Source organism: Protopterus annectens, chromosome 17.part0 (assembly GCF_019279795.1).
Source record: "Protopterus annectens isolate FY-2018-M chromosome 17.part0, PAN1.0, whole genome shotgun sequence".
Taxonomy (NCBI): Eukaryota; Metazoa; Chordata; order Ceratodontiformes; family Protopteridae; genus Protopterus; species Protopterus annectens.
In genome coordinates this window covers 316,546,903-316,565,249 of record NC_056751.1, presented here as the reverse complement: position 1 = coordinate 316,565,249, position 18,347 = coordinate 316,546,903, and the positions used below count along the sequence as shown (strand labels likewise).

At 39.6% G+C, this 18,347-nt stretch overlaps 1 protein-coding gene across 2 annotated transcripts in view; it reads left to right on the top strand.

Moving 5' to 3' along the window:
* The window catches only part of GATD1 (glutamine amidotransferase class 1 domain containing 1), a 519,450-nt gene that overhangs the window by 309,300 nt on the left and 191,803 nt on the right, over nt 1-18,347 (top strand). For both annotated transcript variants that reach the window (XM_044059715.1, XM_044059716.1), the window contains exon 5: nt 15,011-15,105. In XM_044059715.1, the coding sequence (XP_043915650.1) occupies nt 15,011-15,105 (95 nt within the window). The remainder of the gene's footprint in view (nt 1-15,010; nt 15,106-18,347) is intronic.

The window sequence follows — 18,347 nt, the reverse complement described above, 5'->3', positions numbered from 1 at the left end:
TGTATGACCTTATACCCTTGTAAAGAAGATGTAAATAAACAGTAGGTTCTTTCTGAGCTTACAGTAATAATTAGACTTGCGGGCCATTTTAAGCCTAGCCAACTTCCCCTTTTGTGCTGAAATTAACCTCTCCCATTTGGTTAGAGATTGGCCTTACCCATTCCGTGGGAGATAATTACCCCTAATGAGAATAACTGGAATCATGCCATAGATAAATTGAGGAGACCCATGCATAGGATAAAGCATTTAGGAGCTGCCTCTGTCCATTAGTAGTGCAGGGGGCATCTTCATCCATTGCTTTGGTGACCTTTTAAAAAAATCCTCCAGATTGAGTAAGCATGACCTGCCCTTGATGAATCCAAACTGAGATGGGTCCAGTGTTTGGAGGTTCCTTATGTCCTGATTGATTAGTTCCATGATAAGTATTTCCATGGCTTTGCATATGAGGGTGGTCAGACTTGCCAGCCTGTAATTGCCTGGGTCTGTGAAAGGTCCTCTTGTATAGGGGAATAACTGTAGCTGTTCTCCAGTTCCTTGATAAAAAACCTGTATGGAGGCTGAGCTTGAACAGTGTTGTTAGGGGTGTGGCTAAATCATGCTAGCTATTTAAGATGCATCCAGGAATGTTGTCAAGACGATTGCTGTATTCTTGGCATTTAACATATAGCAGCACACTGAACATTTTTAGGTTTCTAAGCATTTCCATTGTTATTGAAAAATAAATTGAATTTCTGGATCTAAAGCTTTTCCTTTTCTTAAGAGTTGCCTTACAGTGATGAATCCTTATTTTTTGCAGCTGGAGCATTTTTCTAATTGCATATTATACTTCTGTACTCACAAGCATATATATTTGTGAATATGATTATATTTCTTCACTAGGTCCATTGCCATTAGATTTCTGAATATTTGTCAGTATGCTCAGCAAGCAACACAAACACTAAAGATGAGCTTCCAGTCTGCATGATCTGTATGTAGAGCGCTGTGTAGAATGCTTGCATTCCATGTGACGTGAGTTACCAAACATTAGGTGTTTAGGTAAATTGTGTGCTGGTATATGTGATCAGACTAAAAGACAGACTCAGAAAAATACTCATCCTGAGTCACTGTACAGTTCAGCATCACATTTAACAGTAGAAAGTATCTGGCAAATTATTTTTTTTTTATAAGATGAAATTGCATTTTGTTAAGCCATTGCTGCTGGTCTCTCTTGGGCAAAATGTATGTGCATTTGAAATGTTCTGAACTTGACCACAGTAAGCAGTGTTTGGATCCATTTTACATTAAGTTTTGCATGATGAGCAAACAGTAAAGAATAACAGTCATTTTATATTAAACCAATAGAGTTTATCCTGTGTTAGTAACTTATTTACTTTTCATGTTGGTAATTTACAGACAGTGTCATAGAGCACAGAAAGAAAATTTTTACAAGATACTGACTAATGTCAACTGCAAATATTCTGCTGGACAGGCCATTTGTGTATATTGCATGGATTAAGCTAAGTAGAGCTTGTAAGAAAACACTAATTGGGGAGGGATGTGTCTGATTTTTCTTACTTAATGCTTTAAAAATTTACATCCATAAGATATATGGTGTTATTCAACTATTCAGAAGGAACTCTCATGTTTTCAGTTGGTGTCAACTATTCAGAAGGAACTCTCATGTTTTCAGTTGGTGTCATTTTCAGATATATGTCATTTATATATATATATATATATATATATATATATATATATATATATATATATATATTGGATGCTACATTATGTTAATACCGGTCACAAATTGTTCATGTACTTGGTATCAATGGAGGCCATTTACAGATGTGTGGTTGTATGGCATTTTAATTTAACTTAAACATTTTTATTTTATTTTTTTTATTTTACATTTGTTTACTGGGAAAGTCTGACTGGACACAGGTCAGTTTTCAGCAGAGGCCCTGAGAGGAAAGCTACAGACATTGATACAGTTAAAGGAGATACAACAGTCACAAACAGGGAAACATAGTACAATACATGTTAAAATACATACCAATTGAGCATAGGTGGGTCTGGGGAGAGAAGCTCCCAACACTAATCAAGTTCGAATGAGACAGAAATAGTACCAAATAAGAAAACAGCACAATACATGTTCAACATATATAAGAGTATGGATAGAAGTGATTGACAGTGTCTACATTTCTGGTAGCAAGCTAATACCCATGTATAATTTTTGTACAAATGGGACTTGGGGAGCAACCTTTTGGTGTTAGAATCTTAGCAACAGTGCAGTGGTATGGCCTAGCGTGGGGAGTAGTATGAACAATGCCAATTATTGATGTAGTGGGTTTTGAGAAGCTTTTTAAATTGTGAGGTAGAGGTGTGGAAGTTAAGTGTCAAGGAAGTGAATTCCAGGTTTTGGCAATGGAGCTGGCATAGAGAGATTTACCAGCTTCATTTTTATGTTTGATGACATTTATATGATTCTGAGAACTAGATCTTAAAGTTCTAGTGGTGGTGTAGGGGTGAATTAGATTCTGAAGTGCAGGGGTTTTGTTGGGAAAGTAGTAGAGCTTGTGAGTTGTTGAGAGTTGGTTGAGTAGGAGTGGCTGGGGTAGCTCAATCCAGTTAAGTTGCTTGAGGGCTAGACAGTGATGGGATCTATGAGAAGCGTTGGTAGCAAACCTGGCAATTTTGTTGTAGCAGGATTCCAATTTGCTTAGTTCAGTGTGGTGAAGGTTAGTTAAGATAGGGGAGGCGTAAAAGAGAATGGATAAGAGGTGAGTCCTTTCTAGGGTGGCTTTGGTAGGTTTAGTGATGAACTGTCTGTTCCTGTATAGGAGACCAAGCTTTTTGTTGACCTTCTTAACTGTTTGGGCTATGTGTAAGTCAAATCTTAGATTATTATCAATTTCAACTCCTAATAGTTTTGTTGGGGTGGTTTGTATGTTATCTTTAGATGTTATGGTAAAGTCATTATCTTTAGATGTTATGGTAAAGTCATTATTTAGTGGGGATCTACCAGGGCTAAAGAGAATGAGTTTTTTTTTTTTTTGGGATTGAGAATAAGTTTTATATTAGTGAACCATGCTTCTACTAAGGAAAAGTTTTTCTGGGTTATGTTTTTTAGCTCTTGTAGGGTGGGGGAGGCACATATATAGTAGTATTGTCTGCATATTGCACTACTGAGGCAGAGAGTGAGGATGAAGCTATCTGGTTAGTAAACAGTGAGAATAGCAAAGGCCCTAGTATGGACCCTTGTGGGACACCTATGCCTACAGGAGGTAGGGGAGACAGTTGTTCTTGCCATAGAACAGCCTGCTGCCGATTTGATAAGCAGTTATTGAACCAGTATATGGTGGCACGGCTTATGTTAAGGGAAGATAGAGTTTCTAGCAGCATGCTATGTTTCACCATATCAAAGGCTTTTGATAAGTCTAAAAATATTGAGGCTACAAATAGTCCATTATTTCTATGATGGTTGACAATGTTGGTAAAGGAGAGTAGTGCTGTAGTAGTGCTATGGGAGGGACGGAAGCCATGTTGGGATGTGGATAGTAGGTCATAGTTAAGGAAGTACTGCTTTAGTTGGGAATGAACTACTCTTTCTAGTATATTTGATAGGGGTGATAGGATTGCAATAGGGCGGTAGTTGGTAAGCTAAAGGGACTTACCCCCTTTGTGTAGTGGTATAATATGAGATATTTTCCAGGAGTGAGATACTTTACATTCTGATATTGACTTATTTATAAGATGGATACTGGATAGGCTATAGCTTCAGCTGTTATTTGAAGGAAGTCTGCAGGTAGATTGTCAGCTGCTAGAGTGATTAGTTTTAATTTTTTGAGGAGTTTCACAATTGTATTAGTGAGGACTGGGTCCAAAAAAAAAGTGGAGAAGTTATATGGTGTCCTGACGTTGGGAGGGGTCTCTGTAGGTAAGGGGCTAGAAGTAGTATTATGAGTGCTGGCTAGGGCTTGGACTGTTTCAGTAAAGAATGTGTTGAATTGGGTGGGTATATTGCCATGGTTGTTTGGCAATACAGGGGCAGGAGTGGTTGATTTACCTGGGTGCAGTAAGTTATTTATAGCGGCCCAGAATTTCTGAGGGTTGTGAGCATATTTTTCTTGTATGCTTGTATGGTAATTAGCTTTGTCACGTTTTATTAACTTTTTTGCTTTGTTGCGGAGCTCAAGATAAGTCTGTCTCAAGGTGGGGTTTTTTGTTTCTGGAATTGTGCCCAGGCTGTGTCCCTTTCTTTCATTATGGTTTTAGTATCTTTTGTTACCCATGTGGCGTGGTTAGCTTTGATTCTAATGGTTCTGGGGGGTGCATGGCAGTTTAGGATTTCAAGAAAGGTTGAGTTGAAGTACTGCACTGTATCATCTAGAGCTAGTTGTGAGTGAGTTGATTAGATCTTTAGCTCTGAAGTTCTTTTTATTATGTACTACTTTTATGATGGGCTGTTTATTGTGGTGGGATCAATTCCTAATTAAGTAGGTCACTTGATGGTCACTCAGACTGTCAGGAAGACAGCCTGATTGTTGAGCCATTGTGGGGTCAGATAGCAGAATCCAGTCTAAGATGGGCTGGTGTTTGGAGGTTTTGTCAATTCTTCTGGGGGCAGTTATAATTTGGTTAAACCCATGTCGGTTAATATGGGTGTTGCGATTTTGGCTGGAACTGTCAGACCAGTCAATGTTAAAGTCTCCTAAAATTATCGTTTCATGTGGGAGAGAAGATGATAACCAGTTTAGTAGGCTTTCCAGTATGATAGTATTGTTACCTGGTGGGATATGTCCACCTGCAACTATTATTTGTTTTTTGAAGTTAACTTTTAATTTGGCTAGAATTAGTTCTATGTCTTTTACTTCTTGGGAATTGCACTCAAATTGTTCGATGATGAGGTGGTTTTGGAACAGTATAGCAACACCGCCACCTTTTTTACAAGGTCTGTCCCTACGTATAATATTGTACCCAGGGGCAGTAATTTCATTATCGTGGTGTTCAGGTTTGAGCCATGTTTCAGTTAGGACCACAACTTCTGGCTTGTATAGAGCTAGTAGGGAATGAAGGTCCTGGGTTTTATTAAGAATACATCTAGCATTGATATTTAGAAGGAGGAGAGATGAGGATGGTCACTGATATAGAGGCTTTAGTTGTTCCAAGGTACTGTGGTTCGAATTGTTGGGTCCTGGATTAGGGTGGATGTCCCCACAGCAAGTGAGTTTCTTATGTAGGTATAGATAGAGTTTGTTTAGTTTGTGTAATATTTTAGTTTGTTTCTGGGAGGGTAGAGGGCTAGTATTCTATTTAAGAGTATTATACAGGGAGGAAATAGATTGGGTAGAGGAAAGGTAGCAAGATGATATATGGTAATGTCTTTCTTTTCTATGACTGTCTGTGGATTCAGTTTGTCATGGTGGTGGGGAGGTGATGTTAAGCTGAGTGTGATAGGAGGAAAGAATTGACAGTAGAAGGAGAGAGAGAAGATAGCTAATGAGGTATATAATACCTTTAGTAGGTGGGTGTGATATATATATAGGACATTATGTTGAGTTGTAGGTGTAGTTTGATTGGTGAGGGTGTGATATTAGTAGCTATACTAGTCGGGTGGTAAATAGGGTTGTTGTGGAGCTTTCTAGTGTGGGGTATGATGGGTGAAGCTTGATTGGTCAGTGGGAACTGAGAATGTGATTGAAGAGTGGTTTCTTAACTATAAATGTAATTGATATGGGGGTGGGTGGGAATGCGGGTAGGGTGGGGGAGCGAAGTGAACGGAGTGGGGTAGCACCTTCCTGTAGGTTCATCAGTCAAGAAGGGAAAAAGAAACAACGGAGTGGGGCAGCACCTTCCTGTAGGTTCAACAGTCAAGAAGGGAAAAAGAAACAATCAGTGAGGGGGACAGATACTTCAGCTCAGGGGAGAGTATACCTTATTTAATGACCCTAGTTCCTGATTTGGATTGTGTTGAGCACAAAACTAAGCAGAGAAACTTAACAGTCGCTAGGTTGGGAGTGAAGCTCTGCAGGTGAATGAAAAGAGACTAAGGAAGGGAAGGGTCAGAGAGGGGATTCTGTGTGGGAGGCAGAGGCCAAAAGGAGACTATGTGGGAAGAGAGAGGGCAGAGGGAAGAAACAAACAGGAGGAAGGTAGAGATATGGGGGCATGTATCAGTAGGTAGAGATGAGAAAAGAGGGAAAGAGCTAGCAGAGGAAGTGGAAGCCTAGAGAGTACAGGAGTATTAGGTAGGTGACTAGCATAAAGCCTAGAGAGAGCAGGGGTAGTGGGATGGGAGAAACAGGGAGTGGTATAGCTGACCAGGGGCAACACTTTAATGAGGCACATAGGATGCACAGGGTTATATACTAGATCCAGTGGGAATAGACTGTTAGGGGTACTAATTTAACATACGTTGTTAATTCCCTGCACTGTTGCTGGATAGGATTTCCACTGAAGGAACTACACTGTTAAAGGGAGGGAGTGGTCTTCAAACCTGACTGGTGTTAGCACTGTCCTTAAATGTTTGGTGACATGAACCTGAAAAACAAACTGAGAGAGAGGGGATAAGTATGGGATGAATAACAGCAGGATATAGATGCAGCAAGGTAGGAGTATGTTGTAGTAGAGGAATATGCTAAGTAGTGCTATGAATAGAAGGAGGAAAAGAGGGGGAAGGAAGAAATTATTAGTACAGAGCAGGAGTATTGTAGGGACAGAGAAATAAAGTAATGAGAGGAGTAGGATGAAGATGTCAGCTTGGGATAGAAGTGTTATAGGGACAGACAGTAGAGAAAGGTAGCAGGTTAGGAGAGCTTAGAGACTAGTTAAAGTAAGGAGCTGCCAGCATAGGGAGTAAAATGCCATTATAAGGAGTAAAATACAGTTAGTAAAACCATTTGAAATGACATTCAGCAATATGCATTTTATATGCAGTAATTTATCAAAACAGTAGATCCAACCTGCAGCTCAGTGAAGACTGGGTTATCACAGTCTTATTGAGGAGGTTTAGCAGGTAAAATATAACGTTAACAGTCACCGAGATATATTAAGGCTTAACGGTCTTTTTGCTTACAAACTAATACCAAGGAACAGCTAAAATATAGGCAGGATACCCTCCATGTGCAACCACTTCACAGTTAATCGCAGTCGCTTAGTTAAGGCCACTTATGCGATCAGTAGACTCTGACTCATAGCAAGTCCTAACGCTGCAGTCTTTACCAACTGCCCCAAGTATCAGAGATTGCAAATAACAGGTCTCAGTGTACACAAAGTCAATTATAATCAGCAAATTAATGTTCCCAAAACCTTGAATCACACTAAGTTAGCTAAAACATTGTATTGAATCTGAAGAAGCGTGCCTTTGTGGATGCACGCGAAAGCGCTTATTCTCCTGTTTTAAATAAAGAATTGTCTTTTTACGTGGTGGTGGCTTCCAGTTTATACTACATCTCCTGTTCCTGCTCTGGAGACACCTTTGAGGGTCAGGTTTGCTGCTTTTTGCGATTGTAATCTAGGTAGTTAGAGTGGAAAGCGATCTGTAGTCACTGTTTTATGGTAAGTGCTAATGGTGCAGTCTTTACTGACCGCTCCAAGGATCAAAAAGGCAGAAACGGGTCACTACTGACCTCCTCAAGTATCAGAAAGGGCAACAACAGGTCTCTATGAACCCTAAGTCAACTATTAACAGCAAATAATGAGCAACAACTGTTCCTAAAAACCTTGTATCTCACTAAGATTAAACAGTGTAAAATAGGAAGTTAGAGAGAAAAAACGCATGACAAGCGGGACACAGTTCACAGAACCTTATACGCTATTGAGATGGCCTAATAACCTTGTTCAATAAGCAGTTTCAGTGAGGAACGCCTTAGAGGCCATGTGCACGCTGTTTGCAATGTGGTGAATACTATTAGTTGGTCCTACAAGGCCCAGTCCTTACCAGAAGCCCATAGCTTTGGAAAGTACATTAACAGGGCATAAACTATAACCCTTCGCAAATATCATCAGAGTGAGCCGGGATAATGGCTCACTAAAGCCTCTACAGTATATGGCATATGATACAGCCCGGTTAGGTACGCTGTATAATAGAACAACGCCAGAAGGCTCTTGAAGAACTCTGAAGCCTCTACAGTATATGGCATATGATAAAGTCCAGTTAAGTATGCTGTATCATAGAATAACGCCAGAAGGCTGTTGAAGAACTCTAAGCAATTGAGACGACTGTTTGGTTGTTTGGCCACTTAAAGCAGTATATACATTTGTAATTGCAAAACATTACATACAGAGAAGGCAGTTCCCTCCAAATACATTACATACAGAGAAGGCAATTCCTTCCAATATTGATAGAAAGACACCAGAAGGCAAATAACACAGTTCACTCCAAAAACATTACATACAAAGAGGCAGTTCACTCCTGCAACCATAGAAGAAGCACCAGACTGCAGATAACACACACTGTGCAATTTAGACAACTGTATGGTAGATTGGCAAGTTTAAGGCAGTATATTCAGTTTTTATTCCAAAAACATTACATACAAAGAAAGCAGTACAATTCTAGACATGAGTGTACCTGGTCAGCTTAACACACCACCGCACTATGGGGCAGGCAGGATGGGAGAGAGATGGCGCCGGAGTCAAAGTGTGTGTTTTTAGAAACCAATGCATATTGGGAGTGGGATGGTGATGTACTTTCCTTCGAGATGGAATAAGTGGTTAATAGCTGAGCCAGTAGGTGGCAGAGCACCTTCCTGTAGGTTTAGCAGTCAAGAAGAGAAAAAGAAACAATCAGCCTTTCCTCCGGTCCCCTTGCTGTCAAAGGTTATTCAGAAAGTGCAATCCTTGGGAAGCAGAATGATTCTGATTGCCCCAGACTGGCCTCATCAAATTTGGTTCCCCTTTCTCCATCCCTGTCTCATGGACGCTCCTTGGATTCTGGACCCACAACCAGACTTACTGATGCATATGTCAGGGCAGCTCCATCCCTCTCTTCGGACCCTCCGGTTGACAGCCTGGCTACTCCCCTTCCATCATTAGTTAGGCTTCATCATTTTTTGCCGGAGGTGGTTCATATTTTATCTTCCTCTCATAAGCCCTCGACCAGTAAGATTTATTACAGTAAATAGAAGAGGTTTTCAATCTGGGTGCATACCAAAAAGATTGACCCTTACACAGCTCCAATTTCATCTGTATTGGAGATCTTGTCTGTGCTCTTTAACCAGGGTTCAGTGGCCGCAACCATTAAAGTCCAGTTGGCGGCGATGTCTTCCTTTCATGTCACAGACGAGCCTAGCCTGATGGCACATAGACTCTGTAAGCCTTTCCTGAAGGGCACTTTGTTACTTCGTCCTCCGATATCAGAACCTGTCATGCCTTGGGACTTCAACTTTTTTCTACAGGGTCTTACTTCACCCCCCCTTTGAGCCTGCAGCCACTTGCGATTTAAAATTCTTAACTTGGAAGACTGTCTTTTTAGTAGCCATCACGTCAGCCAGACGCGTTTCGGAGCTTCAGGCTTTATCAATCAAACCCCCTTATTTGATTTTTCATAAGGACAGGGTTTCTCTCCGACTGAACCCCTCCTTTCTTCCCAAAGTGGCGTCAATCAGTAACCTTAATCAATCTGTTGAATTACCAGTGTTTTTTCCCCCAGTTCTCAAACAAGGCAGAGTTCAAATTTCATCAATTGGATGTACACAGACAATTACGCTTTTATTTGCACAGAACGGAAGACCTCAGAAAATCTGATCAGTTGTTTGTTTCCTTTTCGGAAAATAGAATTGGGTCTCCTGTCTCCAAAGTCACATTGTCCAGGTGGATCTGCAGTTGTATTTCTTTCATTTATTCCTCAGGGGGTAAAGATTTACCATTCCAGGTGAAGGCTCACTCTACCCGGTCTCTATCTACATCTACAGCCTTTCAGGCCAGATTGTCTATGGATGATATTTGAGCTGCGGCTACTTGGGCATCTCCTCACACCTTTGTTACTCATTATAAGTTGGATGTGGTATCTAGGGGCAGGTCTTCCTTTGGTTCTACAGTGCTCAGGAGTATTTTCCACTGAGCCTCCCAGGATTTAGGTGCTGGGGACGCTGTCCCACGGGTAAGAATGTAGATGAGATTGGACTACATAACATCAAGAAGTTATGTACTCACCATAACGTTCGATGTATGTAGCCCATCTCGCCTCACATTCTTACTTACCCCAGAGGATCTGGAGATTGTCTGGTTTCAGAGCTCCCTTCATTATTGGTTTGTTCTTCCTTTCCTTAGGTGGTGTTATGCATGGAGAATGTGTGCTGGGGCTCGCAGCAAACTAGATCTGGGATAGAGAGCAGTGCAGCATGGGATACCATCTTAGCCCAGCCAATAGAAAGACTTTGAGCTAAAAAATTTGGCCGAGTCGGAGCCGACATTCGGCTCTGAACCCACGGGTAAGAATGTGAGGCGAGAAGGACTACATACATCGAACGTTATGGTGAGTACATAACTTCTTGTTTAAAGACAGTAAAAACACAAACCAGGAACAACAAATAGACATTCCAAAAATTGAAGGTACTGAAGACACCAGCTAGCCAGCAAGAAGTTTAAAAATGTATTAGTAATGAGTCAACAAGATTAAGCACTTTTGTCAGTCTATAACCAAGACTTCATCAGAATCTAAAAATTCAACAAACTCTACAATATTTAAATAGTAAGAAATCATATGACCATCATATCAATTAACAACAGAAGCATGATTGGTTAATCCTATGTTATCAAGTACAAAAGAAGGTAGTTGTTAGAAAATAAGGTGCAGGGTTTATACTTTCTATGATTTTAAATGCAGTACACTACTTATTGAAATACATTCATTAAGGCCAGGGGGCACACAAGCATTCAACATTAGTTGCCACATCTTATCTCTCTATTCGATAAGATCTTCCCATGGCCCTCCCCTCATATTCTGGGATACAAAATCCAATCCAAAAAATAAAAAGGAATGATCAGGGTGTGTTTCCACATGCTTGTATAAAGAGTTTTTAACATTCTTATTCCTTATATGTAGATTGTGCTCGTAAACACATTCTTTAAATTTCCGTTCGTTTTTTCCCCACATAAAAACACAAACATTGAACACACTTTGCCACATATATACTAAGCACATTAAATTACAAGTGCAGTGGAATGAAATAACCAACTTGTGGGTCCCTTCCACTAGTGTGCTACCCTCAAAAATAAATTTGCATTGGTTGCAGAGTCTACACTTGTAGGTTCCCCACCTCTTGGCTGAATTTGAAGTCAGTTTTTCAAGTTCTTCCCTGTTCTGTATACTATAGATGGTCTATCACAAAACTTCTCAAAATCTTTCCCATAACAAGAAAATATTTTCCAGTTCTTACATAGTATGTTACCAATTTCACCACTGTCCACAATGCAAGTTGTGACAAATGCCTTACCATAATTTTTAGTATTGTTACCTGTAGGGTTACTGTTATTAACATCCTCCATAATCTGAGTAGTGGAACCCCTAAAAAGAGGTAGGATGGTGCCTTTTAACCTTTTAGTACTAACCTCACTACGAACACTAACAATCAGTTTCAACAGATACCCTCTTGCCTGGAACATGTCAAGAAGTTTGTTACTTTCTTGCTCAAACATATTGTCATCAGAAATCATTTTAGCCAGACGAATAAACTGTCCCTTTACCACCCCTTTGTTAACATGCCAAGGGTGGCAACTTGTGTAGTGCAAGTGGGAGTTTGAATAGTGGGGTTTCCTGTAAATGTTGGTAGTAAGCCTCTCCTTAACATGATCTTTGGCTTTTAGCACATGTAGGTAGCTAATGCTTCCAGTGCTGTAGGAATCAGAATCAGTGCTGTAGGAATAAATACATTTCAAAAATGAGGTAGTGGAATTCAAATAGTTTACCAAGTCAGTTGCTTCTTCTTCATTCATTTCCCCTGCTAAAAAAATATCATCGAAAAATCTGGCATAGATTTTAATGCCTGTATTCTTGGGCTACTCAGTATGTACTGTTTATCCCACTGCACTATGATTATATTAGCAAGCCGCCCCTATTGCTACACCACTTTTCTGCTTAAAATACTGTCCTTCACTATAAACAAAGTTGTAGTCTAAAATTATTTCCATCAATATGACTAAAACTTCAATTTCATCAAAATAATATATTCTTAAATCCAGTAGAAGTTCCCTAAAACATTCAAGACCCTGTTGGTGGGGAATAACATTAAATAAACTAACAACATCCACTGTTACAAAACATAATGCTTTTGAATAGTTAACTCCCCTAAGTTTTGTCAAAAAATCCCAAGAGTCCTTACAGAGGTGGTTGTATCTTGCTAAACAAATTTTAAGCTTCAAATCTACGTATTTTGCCATGGCATGCACCTTGGAAGTACTGGCATTAACAATTGGCCTCATAGGAGGATCCCTCAAATCTTTATGAAGGTTTGGAATGCCAAAAATGGTTGGCACTATGGGATATTTCACTTTAAGGAAACTCCGTTTTCCCCATCTATTTGCCCTTGGTCAAACATGTCTAGCAAGAAAAAAATCTATTTTTCTGTATACCACATGAATATAATTTTGTGTAGTTTCTTCATACATATCATCATCAGTAATGTGAACAAACATTTTGTTAAAATAGTCTGGAATATGCATTACCACCCCCCCCCCTTGTCAGGTTTCATAACCCATATGGTCTTATCTTGACAAAGCAGTGTTAACAATTTATGTTCAGTCACACTCGAGTTGTAAGTCGTTAGTTTTAGTATTCAGGTAATTTCTGATCTCAAAATCACATAATTGCTCAAATAAAACTAAAGGAAGAACAGTTGGTGGGTTAAAAGTACTAGCTCTTTTTAACACACAACTTGCATTTTCCACATTTTCATGGTTAAACATGCATAAAAAGATTAAGCTTTCTGATGAACAATTTCAAGTCCAACAAATGCTATCTGTTTTAGCTCGACAAGTCGACACAAAAGCCCTCCTTTGAAATTGTGAAAAGTATTATAGTAAACATGCATCCCCAGTAAAACAGATACAGGAGTTTTTTTTCCAGACGCCTCTTTTGGCTTCAGAGTTGTCAGTCTCCCCTTCTACATTCTAGATGCCCTGAAAAACAGTCATAAATATTCAGTAAGAATTCTGAAGGTAAGAACGAGGCAGTTAACCTATCTGATATTGTCCATCCATTGGTAATATTGAGTAGAAGAAATGGTTAAACTGTCCACCTTCAGAGGAAACAAACATTTTATTGATTCAGAGAGTGATGCAGGCACCTGCAAGTCATCATTTTCCTGTTATGGGCATATTTGAGAGGTTAGTATTGCTGCTTTGTAACACTTGGTTTTCTAGTCCAGTTCGTGTTGTGATGCCTTTTTGCAGAGTCTGCATATCCTTGTTATGTTCCTATGAAATTCCATAAGAATCTTTGGTTTCCTCCCTCTTCCCAGTGACATTCTGATACGTGACTTGCAGTCCCCTAGGCTAAATTGCCCACAATGTATGCATTTCTTGTATGTATGCGTGACAGTGTGTGTATGTATGCTGTAGTAGACTTTTGTCCAATCCAAGAGTGTTTTTTTGTCATACCCTTGTTGCTTACTGGGATAGGCTGTAGCTCTCCTATAACCCTGAATAGGATAAACTGGTAGCAGAAAAGAAAAACAAAAATGATTTTAACATCTAAGCCTTTGTTTAATGACTTGAAACTACGGCTTCCAGCAATTTAAACAACTCTGTTTTCCCTGATAGACATGCGAGAACAATGACCGAAGTACCAGAAAAGTACTAATTCTCCTTTTCAGAAAGTAAATATCGTTTTTTTTATTGCAACTTTTTGACCCCACTTCCTGCGAACAAATGGACCTTCTCTCAGTCTATTAGCCCATTCATTCCCTTCAATGGGCAAGAGATAAGCAAGAGAAAGGGCCATCCTTCATGCAGCCAACAGAGGTGATTTGATTTCTCCACAATCTTAACATCATATGCATGTGGCAAGGTATATGGAGGGGACATACAATGGGCTGATTGTTGAAGATGTACCATCTCTACAAGGGACTGTACCTGTTCCCCTCGCCATGAGCAGTGATCTCTCCAGTTTCCACCCAAGTGTATGCAACCCAAGTAGCCCATGCCTCTTCACTCCTAGCCCGTCCCTGCCTATCTCCTCCAGTGCCAGAGCCTATAATCGATCTGCAGTCACAGGGTCACAGTTCAGGCCCCATCCTTCCGCTCGCTAGAGCCAGATAAATTGCCACAGAGGAGTTAAGGACATAACACACTGACATTTTAAGGTGTTTGATGTGGTGTATGTATGTTGCCATTGCCTTCAAAGTTTCATGCTAAGACTGTTTACAAGGCTGTAAACTCAGAAAGCCAAAAACCAAGCACTGAAAGGGATTTGTTGCATATCTTTTGTGAATACTGCTTTGTAATAATAGCCTGTTCTGTGCCATTAGGAAATTGTACTGCACAAAAGCACCAACTGGAAAATCAAAAGTCACCATAAAGTAGCTCTCCTGTTGTAATACTTTCATAAAATATGTTCAATGATTGGAACTAGTTGTCAACACATAAGCTGTGTGTAGAATGTGTAGAGTTTGTGATTACTTTTTTGGTAACTTGGAAAGGGGGGCTGTGAAGTTGTTTTGTCAAGTGTAGTCTTGGTCTTGATACAGAGGGAAGGAAAATAATTTAATTAAACAGAGTTGGATTGAACTATGTGGCTATTCAACTATTCATGTCCCATACATTTGTTTACATACCATACAAAATTAGTGAGTACAGTGGAATGTTATAGATTTTGCTGTCCATAGGCATTTTCTTCACATATTTGTTTAGGTAAAGTCACTCTTAACTAGAGTTATTTTGATCCCACGACTTTAAAAACTGTTTCCACAACAAGCTACATATTAATAGATGCTTTTTTTTTCATTTATATGTAAAATCAGAGAACTATTGTTTGCCATTTAGGGGCTGTATATTTGGTACAGATGCCTAATCATTCTGATGTTTCTTCCTTTTTCAGAACCAATATGTGCAGTTGGGTATGGAGTAACAGCTTTGTGCTGTGCAAATAATCCAGATAAGTCATGGACATTTGCTACATACAGTCTTACAGGGGTAAGTAAAAATGTAACCTGCCATTTATTTTTGTAGTGTTATGGAAAAATTCTTTAACAGTTGTACGTCTGTTAAATACCAAATTGTCAGATCAGATTCCATTTTGGTTCATGACTTTATTAAAAAATGGAGATGTAGAGACGCACAGTGAAAGTTCACTTAACAGAGGAGGGTAAATTTAAATTAACCTGCCTTTGTGTCATGAAAGTCCCAAGTCCTAGCTGTGTTCATTCTTATCAAATCAGAGATGATGCTGTTCATGAGGAGATATCCATTATCCCAATATTAAAAGGTAGGCTTACTAGGTATAACAAATGGAGTAATAAGTCTTTTACAAGTATTACTTGTTTCTTTTGCTGATACAAGCCTATACAGCTGAGTTGCTGTAATAGATCTATATGCCCTGAGGTGCCAGGTCTCAAAACACCACTGGATGTGTGTTGTTTACACAGTAACATACACCCTGGTGAGCATGATTGCTTGTTTAACCAACCAGCCACAAATTGCAGTTCTGTTTTCTTTATCTTACTCCATAAAAACCCTCCTATCTATCCCTAAACAAACAGAAGAGAACATCCACCCGCTTTCTACCTTCTTTGTCTATACTTTTGTTGAATATCCTTCATATGTCTCTACAAACTCCTCACTTGGACAAAATACTGCCACATGTAAATAATCAGTGCAGTCTGTCTCATAGCTCTAGCAATCTGCTTCCTTCACTACCCTTTTCTTTCTTCCTCTTTGGTGTCATATATCAGTAATGCATAAGGTCTGACTGCATATAAAACTCCAATCCCCACCAACTCCTATTTCCTCAGAATAACCCACCTCTCATCTCAGCAGACACATTACTCCAGATATCATCTTCTGTGATCCTTATGAAGTGTAATCTTGTCATCTCCATCACCTTCTCCTGTACTCCTAAGTCCCTCATAAATAACCCCAAACCTACCTTTCTGCATTTATTAAGTAAAATACCAAATCGCTCCACTAAAGGCCATTCATTAAACAATAGAACCACACAAGAAAAAATGAACACGCCACCTCCTGCATGCAGCACTGTGAGAAAACAACTGAAGCACTGAAACACTCTTTTACAAGCCGTGGTTTGAGCTGGAGCTCTCCAATTCTTGTGTAAACTGTTAAAATTATTTTATTGGATAAAACTTGATAAAAGATGATAGAAAATCAAAATAAAAACAAGATAAGTGCTTTCGGTTATTATTAACCTTCTTCAGATCTTGTTGTATCAGAGAGAAACTGCCTTTTTAAGCAAAGCAGCTACAACTTCCATCATTGTGACATCGTCCCTTATAGTAAAAGTAGATATTTTTTAATTCTTTGTTTTCTGACCTCGCTCTTTTAGTATGGGTCTTAGGGGTACTACCCCATTCAGTCCTGGAAGGTGGTCTGCTCTCAGAACCATAATCCACCTTGCTTCCTCAGCTTCCATTTTATTTAATAGATCACCACCTCGTACATTTTCCTTAATACATGAAGGGGCCATAAACCTAAAAGTATGATCCTTAAACTTTGAAATATGTTGGTACAGGGAATTATGTTCTATTTTATTTTTTATATCCCATATGTGACGAAGAATACGTTCTTTAAACTTTCTGTTCGTTTTGCCCACGTAATAAGCTGTACAGGTAATACAGGTTGCAACATATGTTATATTTCTGCTGTTACAATTCACTAATCCATGGAAGATATAATTCTTGCTTGTTACTGGATGTGTAAATATAATCTGTGTATTTATCCATGCCAAGCTTTACAAGAGCCACATTTACGTGTACCTCTATTCATTCGTAAGGGAGCTGTTTAAGCCATTTCCTTTGTCATCTCTATTCCGTCTTTTTGACATAATAGCCTCTTTAAGTTCTTTTTGTTCTTGAATGTAAAACTCGGATTCTCTCCTACTATTTCTTTGATTCTAGTATCTGATGTTAAAATCGGCCAATATTTCTTAATAGTATCACAGATAGCTGCACTGTCTGTACTGTAAGTGATTATGCACCTTACTTTATTTCCTCTAAAGCAACCTTTATTAGTTCATTCTGTTTCTTGTTTCTTCCATTTTGACTAGTACGGTCTGCCTTTTTGCTCACGTATTTTCAATATTTGGTCTTTTTCTTTTGGAATATTTTTCTCTTCATAACCCTTCTCCACAAAGTTATTAAATAACTTTTCATGTTCCTTCAGATATATATCTTCACTTGTACATAATTTTGACACTTGTGCTGCCTTGATTATCTACTATATTTTGAAAAATGTGTCTTGAATGCATACTTGAATAATGTAACATGTGGATGTTCTTCTTGTTTCACTGTTGCAGTCATCACATTTGAGTTATCTGCCTGCAGGTAGCCCTCAGCCGGCCTGAATACCAGAGTCTTGGATTCCTGCATCAGATGCTGTCTCTTCTTCCATGACGTCAGGTTGTCAGGGGTATAAAACATGCAGCCAATGCCATTTCATCAGTCTTTCTTGCCGTGTGGTGCCTGAAGCAGAAGCAGTTCGCAAGTGCCAGTTGGCAACCTCCTGAAATTTTCATTTTCGAGTTTCAGAACCGAAGTATTCTAAAAAAGATAAGTACCCTGTTGGGGACCTTCTTTCTTGCTCCAACCGATGTCAGTAAAAGTTAACAATTGTCTTACTTGTGGAAAGCAAATACCTCATAAAGATTTTCATTCTTACTGCATTCCTTGCTTAGGCCCAGACCACGGCGTCCCTCGCTGTCGGTTTTGTGCCATGTTCAACCCCCGAACTATTCGTCGTCGGGCTATTTTTGCAGCAAATTATTTTGGTACTCGATATGCATATTCCGAAATGGCTTTGGTAAGCCATCCTACTACCAATCTTTCGAAAAAAACGTAAGGGTAAAGACAGAGACAGACCGCATAGGTCCAAAACTGCCGACGACGCTTCTGTTAAGTTAGTCACCAGTCCGCCGGTACTCAGTGAGGCGCTTTCTCAGCACCTGATACCTGCTACTTCAGATTCGCAGGCCTCTACTGAGACCCATTCGAAGTCCGGTATGCCACGAGATGCTTCTTCGACTATGGAACCTGCGGATTTCTCTACCTTGGATGGGTCTGGAGCAGCTGTGCAGGCACCGGCTTCTGAGGGTGTATTCACGCCTACAGACTTGCATATTAATCCAACGCCATCTTCTTCATCCAGGCCTAAAACTCGCACCACGCCTAGAAAACCAATGTCCAAACCGCATGCTCAGGCCCATA